This window comes from Haemorhous mexicanus, chromosome 1, assembly GCF_027477595.1.
Source record: "Haemorhous mexicanus isolate bHaeMex1 chromosome 1, bHaeMex1.pri, whole genome shotgun sequence".
NCBI classification, from domain to species: Eukaryota; Metazoa; Chordata; class Aves; order Passeriformes; family Fringillidae; genus Haemorhous; species Haemorhous mexicanus.
The window spans coordinates 19,911,870-19,930,922 of NC_082341.1; the positions used below are offsets into that span (position 1 = coordinate 19,911,870).

The following is a 19,053-nucleotide window of genomic DNA, read 5'->3' on the forward strand; positions in this document are numbered from 1 at the left end:
CGTCATGGCGGCGGCGGCGGAGTGTCAGCGGGGACAGTCGCGAGTTTTCCACCAGGGCTGGTGGAAAGCCGAGGGGTTTGCGGTCGGCACGCTCGGGAGGACGGAGCCGCCCCGCAAGGGACGAATGCTGCGAGGAGCGCTAGGTCCCCTCCGCGGTGGTCAGTGCCGGGGTGGGGAGGCGCTGGCAGCACGCCGTGGCCGACCCCGGGTCCTGTCCTTTAGCTCGGCGGTGCTGTGGCCGGTCCACGGCCTCTGCCGTTGGGAAGGGTTGAGGGTTTCAGGGCAGGCAGTGCTCCCGTGTACAGTAAAACTTGTGGAAGCAGCGGATTCGCTTTCAGGGCTGTGGTGCAAGTTCCTGTACTGGGCTCTTACGTGGGTGCCCACCCGGGTTTCTTTCCAAGCAGCACCTTGGGGAGGGTCCGGAAGTGAGCACGAACCCGGCTCCGCCCTAGGGAGCGAACCTGCGAGCACTTAGGTGCAGAAGCGGTGGAAGTACAAAACGAGTTACTTTAATCCACTCGGCAGAATTTCAGAAAACAAAACAAAAAAAAAAAAAAAAAAAAAAAAAAACCAAGCGGAATAATAAATAAAAAAGAAGCGACGTCAGCAACGTCTTGTCCGATAAGCTCGGGCGCCCCGCGGGCTCTGCTGCCGCCCTCCCGTGCCGAGGTGGGAGCACAGGGCCTGCCGCGGCGTGCCCGGCTCCCATGGTGACACTGGCAGGCAGCACTTCCTGTGCCGCCCGGAGGAGGCGGGCCCGGCGGGCCCTGGCGGTAGGTGTGTGTTGGGCCGCGGGTCCGGGTCTGCGTGCCGCTGCGGGCGGGATGAGCGCCATCCAGTCCGGCCCGGCACGGCATCTCCGTGTTCCGCCCTTCTCGTTGCGGCCCGGGTCTGGCCCGGCCCGGCCCTGTGTGTGCTCAGGGTCCGTCGGGCTGAGGCGGCGGAGGCGGTGGCGTGTCTCGCTGGGGTGCGGCCGCTTGCCGGGAACCTGTGGGCTGCAGCGCAGGGCCTCGGGGGGCTGTGAAGGGCTGCGCGTCCCGCTCCTGCCCGCTCCCTGATGTTTTCAGTAACGGGCGGGCGAGGGAATAAAGGAGGGAGCCTCATATTTCACTCCCTGCGACAATGACTGCGCTGTCTTTTTCCTTGTGTGGCAAAGGGTGGGCAGGGAGGTTTGAAAATCTTACTCGACATCTCTGGTGCTGGCTGCGTGTGACTGCTGGTAGCGTTGATGTACGTAGCTGGATCAAAGCCCTGGTCCGGCATCGAGTTCCCCGCTGCAGTTCCCCACAGAGGCACATAAAAATCAGTGAAAAAGAGAGTAAAAATATTTTCTTCTCACGTCCGTCATGTCTTTTCTGGGGCAAGGTGTACGGCACAGCGGGTGTGGAGAAAGAAAGATACGCAGGTACTACGAGCTGGCCTCCTGCTGAACGTTTCAAGTCTGACTCTTGTGCTTGACGGGGCACTAGGCTGTCTCCCTCATCAGCCTGGCTTCCTGCTGTATCTGAACTTAAGAGCATCTCTCCTGTCCCTTCCTAGCTATGTTCCCCAGCCTGCAAGATTGCCTTCATAATGTAAATATTGAAGTCACCCACAGGGTTTATAAACACCATGTTTCTACCAATTTTCAAATGTCTGCCTAATTATTTTCAGGATTCCAATTCCTTAAAAATTTAGAATGTGTGGGATTTTTTTAAAGGCTAGTTTATTATGCTTCTGAAGGAAAGCCTCTTGAAATGTAGGCCACATGGGGATCTTTGTGGGTCTTTTTTGTGGTTTTTGTTTTTGGGGTTTTTTTCTGTAATGTAAGCATCCTAGGACAACAGGCACATGGTATGTCACATTTTCTGAAATGTTAAATTTGAGCTTTGGTGATTTCAGTTGTAGCAACTGTTAGATTGTAGTACTATTGTACTACTATTAGTTTTCGTGGCAATGACAGGGAAAATTCTTGGCATTTTGTTAGACTGTAAAAAGAAGTTAATTCAATTACAATTTCTTTCTTTCAGTAGCTGCTAATGTTGCTGAATAAGGCTTTGAAATTCCTATCCATGAAACTTTGCCTTTGTCTGGTCTGAAAAGTAAGTCTACATAAGGTCACATTCTTTTAGCATTAAGATTTGAATTCAATCAGAAATATTAAAAATAAAAAAATACTCTTCAGGGGTTTTATATGATAAAAGCGACACATAATCTATTATTCAAATAAAATGAATACAAAACATTCTGATCTCTCTTCTCTAAGTATATTTAGTACAATGAAAATGTATTTCAATAGTCAAAATTCCTTATTATGAATGGAATAAATCTAGAGTGATGTTCTCTGTTTCTTTCCATTTGTCATAAGCAAATTTAAATTTTTAGGTAGTATCATTTCAGACTGAAGTGTATATAATTTTTCAAAATTTTTGAGGGGTGGGCAGATACCATTTGGGAAGATAACTGTATTTTATTACCTACAGAGAAAAATGGTAAAGAGTAAAATCCCTATCAGAACTGAGCTACAATAAGACTTTATAGCTGGGCTTTTCAAGAGGAATTAAAGCTACATCTTGAAATTTCTTGTAACTTTTATCAATGTAGTTTTTTCACCAGCTTGAAGATTTATTTTAAGGGTCGGTTGAATTTTTGTAATTGAGAGTAATGTTAGAGTCATATCCTGACCAATATTTGGAAATTTGAGTGCAATAAAATTGCATTATTAAAATAGGAAGAATCAGAACCAACAGCTTAGTTTGTGAGTACATCTTATGCTAAATTTATAAACTTACAGAATACGATAAGAATCACAAAGAAAATACTTTGTTTATTTCAGTTCCTTGCCAGCAGGTTTTAAAAACTAAAGGAAGATGTCCTTTTTCCCTAAAATCATTTTCCAATATGAAGTTGAAGAGTATCTCACCAAAGTGTTCAGAAATAATGAGGTATGTGACATAGGTACCCCTAACCATCACAATAACAAAGTTCTGTGTAACTTTAATACCTTACAATAAAATATTGTCTTAACATTAAACACAGAGGTTTTTATATAAAATATTTCTATATTTGAAATAGAAAATTAGTATTTATGCCCATTGGCTCAAAGTAGCATATAAATATTTAAATTAAATTGATTTAAATAAATCAGAGAATTCAGTTTTGGATCCCACTGAAGAGTGGGTCATAGATAATTAAGCACATATTCACCACATAATATTGGCAAGAAATGCTCCCTTACCCCAGTGTAGAATACTACAGGCAATCTTACCAGTTCCTAATGCCAAGGATAAAAAAATTGCTTTTTAATGTACATGTTTATCAGTATGAAAGTTGCTGATTCATAGATTTGAATGTAGTTTTCCATTTCCTTCGGGCTGGTCTATGTACAATAGCAGAGAGCTCTCTAGCAGTGGCTTTGATGGTTGCTGCAAACTGTTTGCAGTAATTTTGCTGATACAGCTGCTTTTCCAATAAGTATTTTTCAAGAGATTTATGAGGCTTCCAGTGGAATTAGTCTTCCAGACATAGACATTAATGTCACTATTGCACACCACACAATCATATCCCTCAATTTCTATGGAATGTTTATTCAGTGGGGTTCCTTTGCATTGAGCAAGAGGCATCTCTTAATATAAGATCTCTTCTTTCAGCTTATCACTGCTTTGGGTACACAGGAGGCAGAGAAAAAATACCAATCTCTCTTAAGTCATCTATCTCATCCACCAGCTTTTACAACTGTGAGAGTAAATACCCACTTGGCCTCAGTGAAACATGTGAAAAAATTGCTGTTTGAAGAGATCCAGAAGGTTTGTGCAATTTCTTTGTACAGCAAAATAGCAGGGTCCTTCATCTTTCGTCTGAGCATGAGACCTTTTCATTACTGGAAACTTTACCTTACCTCAATGCATCCGCTGGTATTAACATTATGCAGCCACACTGATTTCCTGCCAGCATTAAACATTAAATGAAAATTTATTGTGAACCTGCATCCCTCATCTTATCCCTGCAAGAAAGGCAATAACAGAGGGAAAAGACATCGAACTCTTTTTTGTATGTCAGATCCAAACCCTTGATAGGATTGAGGTACTACTGTGGTAAATAATGTAAAGGTGTCATAAATCTGTAAGAGAAGATGACAGATAAAAAGGGTAGCTCAGTGTGCTGTCTTCAGCATGCTTAGAACACCTTTGTTTAAAGGAGAATGCCTGTATATCTAAATATCATTGGAGAACCTGTTTAGGAAAGTGAAATCATTGGTTTGTTTTGGAAATTGGAGCCACAGTGATGCTCTGCAGCCACTGTATTTTCTTTTTTAAAACCGTTTTTAATCCGTATATAATTTTTTTTATTTCCACTTATCTTAAGTAAACATTTATTTATCTGATAATATGTAAACCATTATATTTGAGAAATATATTATTTTGAAATTGTGTCCTAGATCTTCACTCTGTTTAAAAAGATCTGGTTTTTTAAGTAAATTATTAATGCTAGTTGGGTGTACAGGGAGCTTTTGCATGACAGGAGCCAAGACATTTCTGTGATGCAGAGGCATTTGACAGTGTTCTGCTGGCTGGGATGGTAATGATTTTTGCTAATTTTAGTTTGATTGTAGAAGTCTGGAAATGGATATTGCAGGGTTTTATTTTGTTTTAAGGGAAAAAGCTTTGCTGAAAACTGACTTAAGACCAGCTTTTCACAAACTTCTTGTATTTTAAAGTGTGATTACATGACAGAAAAGGAAACCACATAACACTTTTGAACAGATGTATGATCATGGATTGTTTTCTTTTTTAAGAGAAAATACTTATTTATTAGATGCAAAACTGATTTATGGTTTTATATGCTTTAAGGTTATATTTTAGAAGGCTCAGATGAAAAGACATAATTTTGTTTAAATCCTGGAACCTTTATAAAATGGCTTTTTTTTTTCAGCTAAATACATAACTCAGCTATCAGTGCCCTAACTTGGACTGACAAGAAAAATGAAAATTATTGCCAGCCTGGCCTATTAAGTAAGACAAGCAATACATGAGTAAACAGTGGCTTATAACTAATAACATCTAAGAGTTAACATAGAGTACACCCAAGCTTCTAAGGTGGTGTCACGGTGTGTTCAGTGTTCTGACAACTCAGCCTTCCTCCAGAAGGAAGCAAAAACCAGTGATAGGGTTATAAGTGTCAGAACACTCTCCCACTCCCTGAAGTCAGTTCTCAGTCAATCTCTTTGTAGTCTTGTGATTTTTGAATTTGTTGAATGTTTAGTCTTTTACACCAGTACTTTTAATATATAATGCCCCCTTGCACACTATTTCCCAGCTGCTTTTAACTGTTTTCACTACTTTTGTGTTTTGTGCTCTGCATCTAGAATTTATGAATGGAAAAATGGTTTTCTGTTAATTTAAGTATGTAAATATTAAGGTTATTACTAGTGCTTGCTAATTATATTTTTTTAATGAAACAGCAATTTAAAGGACTATGTGTTCCAGTTCTCGAGCACCCAAAACTTCAGGACATTTTACTAATTCCTGTCATTGGACCCAGGTTTGAAATTTTCAGTCTTTAGCCTTAAAATGTGGTGTAAAACAATTTTCTTAGAGGTTTCTTGTTAAACAATTATAACTAACTCACTATAAATGAGGCACAACTTCATTTGTACTATGACCTGGTGGACAGTCCATACACTAACCAGGTCAGAGTTTTAGTCCTAAGAAATGAAAGAAAACATAGAGTTCTTTCCTTATTCATAAGACTAATGTTTTAGTGACATGTATGCATCCTCCCTTGAAAGCCAGGTGGCAGATAGAAGAGTCAAACTTTTGCAGTGGAATATAGAACTATGGCTAAGTACAGGCAGGGTTTTCTTCACCTGGAAGAAATCAAGTGGAATCAAGAGCTCCTCAAAAATTGTTAAACACAAAGTCACTTCACAATCATCTGGCATAGGAAGGGATAGAGGACTGTTTCTCCATCCCAGTATAATTTATTTGTTTTCCTGTGTCAGGTTCATAGTAGTGGCAGAATGTGCCAGGATCTGCATTATTTTGAGGATTGGTTTTCTTCTTGACTCTTTATTTTGATTTCTCTAGAAGCAAGAAAAATGTTTTAAATGTAATATGTGATAGTTAACTACTTTTTCCTCTATTATATCTGACAAAATCCATATTTGTGAACTAAAGTTTACTTGGGGAATATTGGGCTTTTTTTCAGTATACTTTTGTTTTTTATTCAACTGCATTTTTTATTTCTAGGCGAGATTTAAAAAAACATGCATCTGAAGTCATAGTTGGAGCCCAGTGTGGATATGCAGTACTTCGAGGAGCACATGTTTATGTCCCTGGAATTGTATCTACCTCAAGATGTAAGAGTTCTCTAAATACACCCAATTAAGGTGTAAAAATAGCAGAAAATGTGTTACCCTTGAATAATAGATAAATGAATAGTGACACAAAATTGTTTTCTATTCTAAGCTGAAATTATTCTTACAGTTGGGGTTTATGGTAATGAGACTTTTTAAAGTTTTTCTGACTTTTTTTTTTTTAGTATTTTCACAATTTTTAATTTTCGTTTTAGCAAGTTATATGCAATTATTTCTCACTGGCCTGGAGTGTTTTAAATGCCTTTTTCCATATAATTTGTGGCTGAAGTATTAGTTCTCAAGGATTTCAATTTCTTGTTTTTAATTTCAAAATATTTTTAAAGAGAATTTGTAAAGTAAACCCTGTTTTTTTTTTTAAGAGCTTTTTCTACTACTGAATACTGTAACTATTAATATGGATGCTAAGTTGAATAAACTTACAAAAGTTGGCTGCTTTAAAAAAAAAAGGGATACTATGTCTGGATGCTGACTAGGTGTATCTTGATTATTTAATAGATACAGATTTTTTATTTCTTCACTCAGTCATAAAGCCACTTACCTTCATGGTTCTGTTAGATTTTAAGGTACAAATCAAAAAACCCCAGATTTTCTTTTTTCTAATCCATTGGCGATTCATTTGTTTATGTAAAAGGGATGTAGTAAAAATCTCTTTTTCATTGATGAGAAGAAATTTATGTCAGTTTTTATGTCAGATTCTTCAGAAATGGAAATTATGCATCAATGCCTGTGAGACAGGATTAAAAAAAAATCTACATATGCATGCTTTTTGTTCAGCAACCTATTTTTAAATAGGTTCTTTAAATGTCAAATTAACTTTATGTAAAACCAGTATAATTTTGCATGATTCACCTTATTAGTCTATTGTGATGAGATCTAGTGATCATCTTGATTTTTATTATTAAACAAAATGAGTCAGAAAAGCATTTATCAAGTCACTTCGTTTCCTTTCAGGAAAAAGCCTTCAAGAAGTTTTAAGCATGTGCTTAAGTCCAATTCACTGAACAGGAATGTTTTTCAATCTAGGGCTTGATAATGAAATAAGTATATTGGCATTGCAGTTGTTGGAACTGCTTATTTACACAAACCCATAAATATTCAAATTCTTCTTTGAGTCAGCTAGTGATTTATCATAATTGCCACATGTAATTTTGCATGTAACATCAATTCAAAGAAAATAAAGATACTATAAAACTTAAGGAACACTTCAGGGGAATTGCAGATAAGAAAATAAAATAAAAGGGCACACTACCCACTTGATGCCAAATATAATAAAGCTGTATTAAGCACAGATGGTCTAACTAGGGAAAAAAATCATCCAGCAACAACACATATTTATTCACTGAACTTGCAATCCAAATGAAGGTAAACTAATGATCAGGGGGCTTTGAGCTTAATTTAACTAATCACACTCTAACCTTTATGTTTATGGAATGCTGCTATAATTACAGAAAACTCAAGAACCCTGTGCAGGACTAGTGTATTTTGAAAGGATGATTGTCAGCAGAGAGTGAAATAAAATCATTTATGTTTGAACACTGCAAAAAACATTGACAAATATGCTTGATGGAAAAGTTAAGTTGCTGCAGGTTTTTGTTCAGTGAACTTTAAGCAGACATTAATTAATACTGAGCAATCACATAATGTTTTGTGTCACATTGTGTAAAAATAAGTAGTGTGAAAAAATATATTTTCAGGCTCCCCAACAAATACTATAATTTAAGAATTTCAGGGCATTTGGGCATAATCGGAAGGCCACTTGAAAATGGGAAAAAGGATTCTCTGGTACAATTCCAAGAATTCTTGGGAAGCTGAACTGCCATTAGTCTTGTTATATCTTCTTGTTCCTCCAGCCTGTCAGTCACCTCAGAAGTGCAATTTGTTTTGTTTTTTTTTATTGCTATCAGAAGAGGTCTTTATTTTTAAGCATATTTTTCAGCCAGTCAACACATAGCACTTGTTCACTAATATGTAAAATCACCTAAACCATCCCTTTTCTATTTTTTTTTTCTAACTCAGAAAGTTTGTTAAGTCTGTAGAATTACACTTCTAGAGTTTGGTGTATATTTACATACTTTATTGATCTGGTGGGTTTTACTTGGAGATATAAAACTCTCTAAGAGGATTATTGAGAACAGCAGTTCCCTTAAAGGGAAGAGAGCCAGACCAGAGCAAGAATATATAATCCTTGTGTCAAAGCAATAAGCAGGCACAGAAAAAGCAGCCATCACTATGTTGTAGGTGGCTGTTGGAAGGTCTTTAGATAAATTTAGCACTCCTGCCTTTGTTTAGTAAGGGTGAGCAGTGTTGTTTCATGTACTTGTGTGCTTGGAGCACACATGGAGGACTGGATCCTGAAAGGTGTGCTTAAAACTTAGGGGTTATCTGGCCTTGATAAAATAAATAAAGTGCAGGTTTGTGTAGCCTCTTAGAAAACAAGACACAGTGCCTGACTTGCAGCTTGGTGTCTCTCAGTACCTCCAGTCTTTTGGTAGCTGTCATTCAGTTTGTAAAACTTTAAAGCTTTGTATCAGTCGGTCTTCTTTGATTACATTCAGAAAGTGTAAGTTTGGTATGAGAGAAGAGTTGAAGTAAGTACTCTGCTGAAAATCCTAAGTTACTTGGTCACTACTGTTTTTTTAAATGTCTTAATGATTTCAAGCTTTCCATTTTCCTTTGTGCAGTTGTGAAAGCTGGAGATCTGGTTTCAGTGTATTCAGATATTGAAGGGAAATGCAAAAGAGGAGCCAAAGAATTCGATGGAGTTAAAGTTTTCCTTGGAAATGGAATTTCAGAACTCAGCCGCAGTGAAATCTTCAGTTCAAGTGGCCCAGTAAAGTAAGTCCATAGTAATTGCAATCTATGTGTAAAAATTTGCAGGGGGAAGGAAGAAAATGGGAAAACACTTTGAAATATTTTTTACCCTACGTGAAGTCACAAAATGGCTTTACACATTGGGATTTCCAATATTTTTTCAGAAGCCATTAGTTTCATAGTGGGATTCAGATACCAATTTACTTGAAAGGTAGAAGGAAATAAGTGGGGGTCTTGTAATAATTATTGTTATTCAGTTCAGTAATATCAGACAGAACTGACAAATGTTCTCACTCCGGCAAAATTGCATTTTGGTGAATTGTGTAGCACTACTTCCACCTTTGGATGGAACAGAAGTGCAGCCTTGTCTGTTTCTCCATATTTTAAAAATATCTGTAGAGGCTTTTTTTTTTTTTTTTTGTGGGACAAAGGACAGAACATAAGGTCAAAAAAAAATTGCTAACATTTGCCAAAGTAGTTGCCTATTTTAAGATTACTTGCTCTTCTATTTTGTTGATGAAGCGTATGGTTTATTCCTCTCGTGTCTCCTAAAACATGTATAAAAAGTAATGTAAAAGACTATGGATGTCAAATTAATGACCAAGACTTTACTTCCTGAGAACAAACTACAAAAGTTCTAGTGAAAAGTAAGTGCATTGCCAGAGAATTTCTGATTTATGAGAGCTTAAATATAGTAAAAGTAGTAGTAGGATGTAGCTGTTGAGTTGGTGACATGGAACAGCAGTATGTAACACTAAATCTGGTGTCTGCAAGTTTGCTTTCTCATATGCTTCCTTCTCCTTGGACTGTCCAGTACATAGGCAAATTAATACTCTGTCTCTTTAGTAATCTTTTGTTTGTACTCTCAGTGTTGCTTTTCCATGGCTTTCTCTTTATTGTTATCCATTTCCTGGTACATTGATTTAACAATTATGTCTTCATCAGAATTTCATCCATATTTAAAACTTCTAGGTGACTTCTCATTTCAAACCATAGCTTTGCAGGCAAATCAATGTTCCTGCAAGGCTTTTCATATAGGATTTCTGTAGTAATTTGACTTAACCCTCAGGAATTTAGGAAATGGAGAAAAATCTAACAAGGAAATCACATGCCAGTGCCCTAGTGCATACATATGGCAAGCCAAAAGCAGTTATGGATTGAAGTTAAGGTATTTAGGTCTGGTTTTATGCATTTCTTTACAGTATCAAGACTTGGATTACATCTTGGTTTATCCTGTGTACAGAACCAGAAATTTGCTTTATGCAATTTTACAGGTAGTTCCAATTTATCATGTAATGCATTTTTGCCATGATTTGTCATACTCAACTTGATGATGTCATTCTAGAGAATATCGTATTACAAAATCATAGAAGTATTTTTCTTGGTTGTTCTTTCATTCTTGTAAGATTGTTGTCTCAAGTTGCTATTTGGAAGCATGATGATTTTAATTGACTACTGTTAAAATGTATAAAACTGAGTATTTGAAATTTTTTCATGTTTTTCAGGGGGCTGGGCATAAGAATGATAGAGCCAGTCTACCTTAGTCCTTCATTTGACAATGTGCTCCCTAGTCATTTGTTTTTACAGGTATGTTTGTTCCAAAATCAAAAGTCTGTACTATTTACAGAATAATGAATATTCTCTTAGCACACATTCATAGTTTCTACATTCCTTGTTCATTGTAGCACCTAATTCAGTCTTTGGATTTGAGGAACACAAAGCATTTAAAATGAAGTCAGTATCTACATGTAGGTGGTTTAATCATACTGTGTCTGAGCTATGATAAGGGATTTCAAAGCAACATAAAAGATATTCACTTAAAAATGTAGAAATTCCACTTGCACAGATACTCTGCATAGAACTATTAGTTTTTGGACTCTGCCTGTGAACCCTGCAATACGAGTCCCTTTCAAGGTATGTAATTCTGTAGATAATCAGGAAAATCTCCAAATATTAGGTTGATTTGAAGCTGTTATCTAAGTACTAAAGACAACTTTAAAAGGTTTTTATACCTTTGTGTTGAACTGAGAGGAAAGTATTTCCATATTGTCTGAGGTGCAGTACTGTGCAGAATTATTGCACATTATTTCTCTTCAGTGCAGCTGTTCTGTTTGTACAGTTAATAGCACAGCTCAGCCTCTTGCTACTTTATTCAGCAAGCTTAGGCTTCTGTGTTTTGTTCTTACTGTTCTTTAGCTGCACCAATATGTTAATACAGTAAATATTCCAGTAAACAGGTTAATATAAAGTATTTGGAATGAACAGAGCCGCTCTGCGCCAGTATCAGCTTATTTTAGTTGGACTTTTAGCACTGTAGTCTCCTCAGCCATGAGCTCTTAAACTTCAGTCATAGATATTCAGACATAGCTTTAAATAAAAAATGAGCCACTGGAGACTTCTTACGTAAACTGTCCGTTACATATAATACAAATAGTTCATTTTCTGTCAGAGAACTGAGAGCAATATCATAGGTATCTTCCCTGCTGAATGAATTATATTTTTAAATTCATTTGCCATTCCTTAATAAAGGAGTTGATGCAGGGTTTTAAGTTTGAATTCTCCCATATTTGTTTTTATTACAGAATTTACCTTCTGTGGTTGTGAGCCATATTTTAAACCCTCAGCCAGGAGAGAAAATTTTGGATATGTGTGCTGCACCTGGAGGAAAAACAACCCATCTTGCAGCACTAATGCATGATCAGGTAAGATAAGTAATTTGGCATTTTCTAAGGAAGAAAGTCTGACTGCCGTTCATTTTTATAGCTCTTTTCACTTAACTATTAGAATGCACAGATAGTTTACAGCAGCAAACAATTACTATTTTGAGATTTTACTTACCAATGTATTTTGCTACACATCAGTTACTGAAATGGGCAACAGACAATCTTTATCAAGTATTAACCATCAGCTTTAAAAACTTATTTGCTACAGATTGATAGTTGAAAAAAATTAGAAAAAATAAATATGTAGAGAAAGACAAAGGAAAGGAGAATGTAATAAAATAAGAATGTAAATACAGGATTACAGCTTTGCATATGTTAAAATGTTATGTGCACAGTGAAATACAGAATTGCTGGTTACTCTTCTCGAGCAGAGGGGAAAAGCATGTAAGATTTCCTCTAGAATTTTGTAAGGCTTTATTATTTTTGTTGAAATAAGGTTATTAGAATATATCAGATTGTTTAGAAATCTTGCAGTTACATTATGCAGTACTTTGACAGGTGCCTGTGCATAAATGTGAAGGCACAGCATGTAATGGTATGAATGTATTGAGAAAAGGCACATACTCAGTTCTTTGATGGTTTGTCTCTGGAAGTGTTTTTTCCATCAGTATGGAACTATGGGAAGGCATTAATAATGCATTAGACAGTCATTAGACATTATACATATATAAAGCTTCCAGTAGAGAATTTCAGTGTGATAAATAAAGGAAATCTGCAAATCATGTATTTATGTCATGGATTCATTTACATCTATATTTTTTCCCATCTGTATATCTACATTTTGTATAACTTTGCAGAACTACTTTGATTGTGCTTGGCTGCAGCTGTTGTGGTAAAGATGAAGAATACAGATGTTAAATATTTATCTCACTTGATTTTCATTTCTGAGTATATAATTTTAATTTAAGATATGGAACATAAAGGTATGGAAAAAACCCACTTATTTTTTAAGAATGGGGATTTTAAATTCCATTCACAGATTTTCCATACAAATTTTTCACAGACAGCTTATTAAACCATTAACATTTCAGAATATTTAAATCACTTACTTTTTTGTGATATAATTTTGACATTACTATATTGTTTTTAAATGATATAACCAAGATGTAAGATTGCTCTGTAATGTTAGGAGCTCTTAAATAAGAATCGGGAATACTTAAAGCTTGAGAATTTATTATTATCCACATCCCAGTCTAGACCACTGTTTTTTCAGATGACTTATAAGTTGTTTTGGCAGTGGCTGGCAAGGGCCAAATGGAGAAGAGTTGTCTTGCAGCTTGATCTTTTCTCTGGAGAAAAGAACAGAGAAGCTGTGAATAGCCCATCCCTGGAAGTGTTCAAGGCCAACTTGGATGGCACTCTGAGCCACCTGCTCTAGTGGAAGGTGTCTCTGCCCATGGTAGCTGGGTTGAACTACATGGTCTAGAAGATCCCTTCCAAACCAAACCATTCTATGATTCTATTATTCCTTTATCTCTGCAGTATGCAAAGATGTGCACCAAATCCACTGTTCTTGCAACAGATGAAACTTTGAAACCCAGTCAGGTCCTAGAGGACATGTGCAATAAATTGAATGGTGCTAGGGGACAAGTAGGAGGTGATTTGGCTCACAGCAGCTAAAGACTGGACACCATTGACACAGCCTAAATCCATTCTTATCTCTCAGTCCTAGATCTACAGATTGCCTGACATGACATACAGATAACAGCTTATCTTTACTGATTTTTTTTTTTTTTACTTCTTAAACTTAGTTGTTTTACCCTTCTATAAGCCTCTAGAGAGCCATCACCAAATAGAAAAAAGTTGTTTGTTTTCTCAGCATATTGTGTTTGCTGTAGCAAGTTCAGTACAAGTTTTTGGTCATTGGGTTGGTCTGTTCTGGATTTTACTGATGCTACTTTTCGCTTTCCTTTGTGTTCACAGATTTCATGTAGCAGATAGTGCTGTGTGTCTTTTTTGATTTATTTTGGGGGAGGAAAAAAGAAATCTTATTTTTCCATAATAGGAATTGTGGAATTCTGATTTCCCTCCCCTCACCTCTACACTTACTCTAGTATGTACCCTATTTCCCAAAGTAACTTGAGTGACAATTACTGCAAGTATTCCAGTATGTTAAGAGTTTGACCACGTCAGAGACATGGCTGTGGGCCCCGTTTCCTCAGCTCTGAGCTGTAGAGTGATCATATTTCTTACTCTCTCCATACTAATTTAAAATCTGTTGACCTATTTTACCGTGTATTTGAGGCTTCTACCCTCATTCAAATGATTAAATTCTTATCTTAGTGCCCAGCTCAGCAGTTCAAAATAAACAAAAAAATAAAAACAACAAAACCACTTGCCAGAAGTCAGATATTACAGCATCCCTTAGAGTGACAGTGCCAAGCAGCCAGAATGTGCATAGCTTCAGACTAATGTGGCTGTTGTGGAAAACATGGGGAAAAAGGACTGCAGGAGTGTGGATTTAAGCATAAAATAGTTTTGTAGGGAAGACTATGCTTTATTTATTACACTTCCCAGGACTGGGGAAAGGAAATCAGAAACATCCATTTAATCCCTATGCTTTTGATGAAAACTTTGGGATTTTTTTCAGGGTGAAGTTGTGGCCATGGACAAGACAGCCAACAAGGTCAAGAAAATCAAGCAGAATGCTGAATTGCTACAGTTGAATTGCATTAAGGCCTTTTGCTATGATGGAACAAAGGCCCTTTCAGTAGAGAAGAGAGAGGATAAACAAGGTAAAATAAACAATTTGGGTAATAGTAGCTTTTAGAAGAATATAGTAATGTTTTGCAAAAACAGTGTTAAACCTGTCACAGGTTTACAAGTCCTTGAAATCTTGGCAGATACCAAAGTTGCTTCAGCACTGTGAATGCACTTTTATTTTCTACTCTTTTGTGATTACCAGCTTCTCTATGAAGCAAATAGAAAATCAAATTATCTGTCCTTGTCACAACCTAATATTCTCAAAGGAAATGCATTCCTCTCCCAGATAATATCGAAGACTGAAGAAGCCTGAAAACTTCTTTCATGATCACATTTGACCCCATACTGGGAAGTTTATGAGCTAGTCTGAGAAAAAAATTATTTTTGCAGACTTGCTTCAATTTCTGCCTCATAATCCTCATCAGTAAAATGTGTTTATTAATACCTAACTCCCAGGAGTGCTGCAAGGTTTAGTTCATTGATGTTTGTTCAGCTGTTCAAGGGAAAGTTATATGCAAGCACAGTGTATTATTTTAAGTAATTTCATTTGCTTTTTTGAAGTGATGCAGTTATAATATTGGTTCCGTTCCCATGATGGAATGATTTAAATGGTATCTGCTGCCTTGATTATTTTTAGTTTGTTGTGCAAAGTATGCTGTTCTTTCTCAGTTTACTTTATCTCAGTCACTGGTTTGCCTAAGTAGGAATCAGATTGCATAATTCACCTTCTTTGTCCCTGTGCATTGCAGTTATTCCTGCTTTGAAGGAACAAAGGGACTTTCTTAAGAGTCTTTTTATGAACATCAAATATTGTAGGTGGCAAGTAGCAATTACAGAGATTAACAAGAGCAAGCTGTAATACTGAGAGATAATGAAGGCTTTTCTGTACATTCCTGTAAGTAACACATTACATATTTTGAACATTTTAGTAGTGGATCAGAGGTAGATAAACCAGACAGACTCATTTTGTAGTCAGGAAAAAGCTAGGTAGCAGTAGTGTGATAATAGAAGTTTGGCAGCAGTAGTACATGGTGATGCTGAGCCAATCTCCCTAGCGCTGAGGAGATAGAAACTTCTGGGCTGTTGAGCCATTGGGGTACAGGTTAAAGGGTAGGCTCTGCATATGGAAGATACATATTGTCATCCAGGTAATAGTCAGAAATTGCTCTCTTCACAATCCTTTTTTACTGAATTGTTCTGCCATGAGAAGTTGTATTAGTTCATGTTGTTATGAAGTGCTTTATTTTATATAGCTATGCCTACATCACAAGAAATAGTTATTATATAGACAGTCCAACTATAAGGCAGTCTCAGTGATTAACTACAGGTTTGTCTCAGTAAAGGTTTGCAAACTTTTGAGCTGACTGTGGTTCTTTACAGCCTATACATTCAACTCTGTACCCAGCACCTCTGACCAATTATATTTCAACTTTTTTGATTAATTTTGCATTTTACTTTTAAATTACTAAAATAAGTTTAAAAAAAAATACTGCCTAGTGGGATTGTTTTTGAGTTCACAGAACTTAAACTGTTCAGTTTTCTGGGAGATGAAAACTACCACCAGCAGTGCTGAGGCTTGTCTCTAGCTGAGACTAGTTTTGCAGACACTGTCTACAGCTCATAAGTATTTTATGTCAAGGAAGCAGTAACAGCTTCTCCTTACCTACAGGGAAGTCTCAAGTAAGGCAACAGCCCCATTTTACATTACTAACTGCTTTTTACAGAAGGACCTCCATTCTTACCAGAGTCATTTGATCGAATTCTTCTTGATGCTCCATGTAGTGGGATGGGACAGAGACCAAATATGGCTTATTCCTCCACTTTAAAGGAAGTGACCTCATATCAGCCACTACAGCGCAAGCTTTTCACTGTGGTATGTGTTAAACATTGAGTAGATAAACTGAATTGAACAAAAATGTTTTTGCAGCATAAAACTTACCCAAAAAACGGTGCCTCATTTTCCCTACTTTTTCAGCAGGCAGGAAGTATTAGGGTCCTGTTAACCTCTCAGCTCCACCAGATCTGTTGCTAGGTGAAGTCAATTCATTGGAGCATAGTAAAGGTCTGTGTAATCCATAATAAATAAAAAGCTTTGTGTTTTTTTAATTCCCTCAGTTTCATCAGTTTTACATGATAATAGTTACAAAGGTCTAAGTCAGAGCAGGTGACTTAGGAACATGCTAAGGAGTGTGCTTGGGCTGATGCTAAAGGATAAGATGAAGCTTGTCAAAATCTGAATTATACATATTCAAAGTGAATGACAGCTTGAAAGGCAGCATAGATAGAGCTTCCATGCCAAATACATGGAAACAGTTGACATCTAATATAAGTGACATAAGTATTGTGTATCCATGGTTGGCAGCAGGTGGTAAAAACAGATCTAATCTGTCTGGGGTATGCAGAGCTGTACAAATAACAAATCTTACAAGGTGAATCATCTCAATGACATTAATAAACTGCATGAGCTATAATGCCTATTTGGAAAGAAAAATCTTTCTAATCCATGTTATCCTTTGCTGTATTCGCTGAGAGAAATTAGTATCTTAACAGTTTAAGTTTAATTAAGTGTTCAGTTTTAATATTCTGGGTACATGGGTTATTAGTTAATGTTGCTTAATATGAAAGTTTGAAATTTAAAAATAAGCTGAAATAGTGTTTATTTCTCCCTGCAGGCAGTGAAGTTGCTGAAGCCAGGAGGTGTTTTAGTATATAGTACATGTACAATTACACTTTCTGAAAATGAGGAGCAAGTTGCTTGGGCCCTGAAAACTTTTCCATGCCTCCAGCTTCATCCACAGGTAATACTAATTTCAGGGTACATCACACAATCTAGTGATCTTATTTTGGAACTCTATAAAGTTACACAGTATATTTACTATCAATAAATCTTTTTTTCACCCTGGACAGCTTTAACTGCTGTGCATAGAAATAACAGAAGGATTTCTGAGGCTTTTTTAAAGTCTGTTTTTGTGCTTAATTGAGCTTTATTTAGGCATTGTCAAGTATTTTCCCACTTTGTATTGTTTTAAAACACAACAGGGACAAAAGATAGGTCAGACAGGTTAAAATTTCTCTTGCAATTTCTTTAATTTCTTTAATGCTTTATTCTCTATTTTTGCACATTCACACGAGAGGGGAAGTTGTTTTTTTTTTTAATTAATGCCACTGAAGTCATGAAGACTTGCATATAATGTATGGGACATAAATGAAGCTAAATTTTTGTTTCGAAGAAGGAGGATGTTATATGTATGGGACCTATTTTTGATTTATTTAAAAGGAATGAGGGAAAGAAATTATTTCAGGCTCAATGTCCCAAAAATGTACCTTGTCTTCTTTGGAGTCAGTGTCTACCATTAAGATGTCTGGGAGGAGGTAATATATATAGGGAGATACTAGAATGTTTTTATCTATACTAGCTGCAGTTCATACAATTCAGAAATATCTGTTACCTTTTATAGTACTTCATGGGGATTTAGTATCAGACCAGATGTGTCCCACTTCCTCTTTGATGAGGAGTTGGGTGTGGTAGTTGTTTATCATTATGGCTTTGAGGAAAAGACTGACTCTGATACCTGTTTTGCTTACACGTTCTGTGATGACTTGTACCTGTTTAAAGAAGCTTAGATGAAAATTTCAGCTTTAACTGAAATTTTAAAAACGATATACAATATCTGTACAATGAGAAATTAATATGATGGCTGGTAAAGATTTAACAGAACTGAAGCTCTTCATCAGAGCTTTTTATGGTGTGTTCTTCTGTCTGTATTCTCACTCTCCCTTCACAAAGAATTTTTCAGTTCCAGACATTTCAACTGCAATTATACATTTAACCTAACAGCATAAAAAATCCTCCTGGATAAAATGACAGAGCAAAACACAAGCCCAAAACACAAGCCTTGGATAAAATGACAGAGCAAAACACAAGCCTCAAATATAATATTAATTCTTGCTATATAAACTTTCTCTCACCAGTACTATCAGTCTTGAATGAAGCACTGTTTTTCAGACACACATGCCATATCTGTGAAAATTAATCTTTTATGTATAGTATATTTTAAATGAGATGACATTGAATTGTTTACCCACATATAATTTATAATACCTTATAACCAGTTCCCTACCAGTGTAAACTAAGGTGATATTTTCCAATGAATGTGGAACAGGAGTCTACAGTCTACTTACCTCATATTCCTTTATGTGTTTATTTCCCATATTCTGTAGTCTCAGTGGATGCCTCCTTTTTTATCCAGTCCACTGTTTCCCACTTTCTCAGTTTGGCAGCAGATCCTGGAAACACACTGGGTAACGTGGGCAAGGAAAAAACAGGAGATGGAGCCATAAGCATTGTTCTTGTAGGTGGAAGTTACCACATGGCAACTGCTCCTTTGTGCAGACTTCCTCTTAGGAGTTTACACAGGAGATACTGTAGATCAGCCTAAATGCAGTAACTTAACTGGAAGG

At 36.8% G+C, this 19,053-nt stretch overlaps 1 protein-coding gene across 6 annotated transcripts in view; it reads left to right on the forward strand.

Moving 5' to 3' along the window:
* Positions 1-10: 10 nt before the first annotated feature.
* Positions 11-19,053, forward strand: part of NSUN6 (NOP2/Sun RNA methyltransferase 6) — a 22,311-nt gene continuing 3,268 nt past the window's right edge. The window contains exons 1-12 of one of the 6 annotated variants that reach the window (XM_059842135.1): positions 11-158; positions 2,010-2,081; positions 2,816-2,924; positions 3,630-3,785; positions 5,441-5,520; positions 6,228-6,337; positions 9,037-9,190; positions 10,672-10,753; positions 11,749-11,868; positions 14,480-14,624; positions 16,317-16,465; positions 17,265-17,390. In XM_059842135.1, the coding sequence (XP_059698118.1) occupies positions 2,850-2,924; positions 3,630-3,785; positions 5,441-5,520; positions 6,228-6,337; positions 9,037-9,190; positions 10,672-10,753; positions 11,749-11,868; positions 14,480-14,624; positions 16,317-16,465; positions 17,265-17,390 (1,197 nt within the window). In that variant the 5' untranslated portion in view covers positions 11-158; positions 2,010-2,081; positions 2,816-2,849. The other 5 variants (XM_059842106.1, XM_059842116.1, XM_059842125.1 and 2 more) reach the window with 5 other exon arrangements.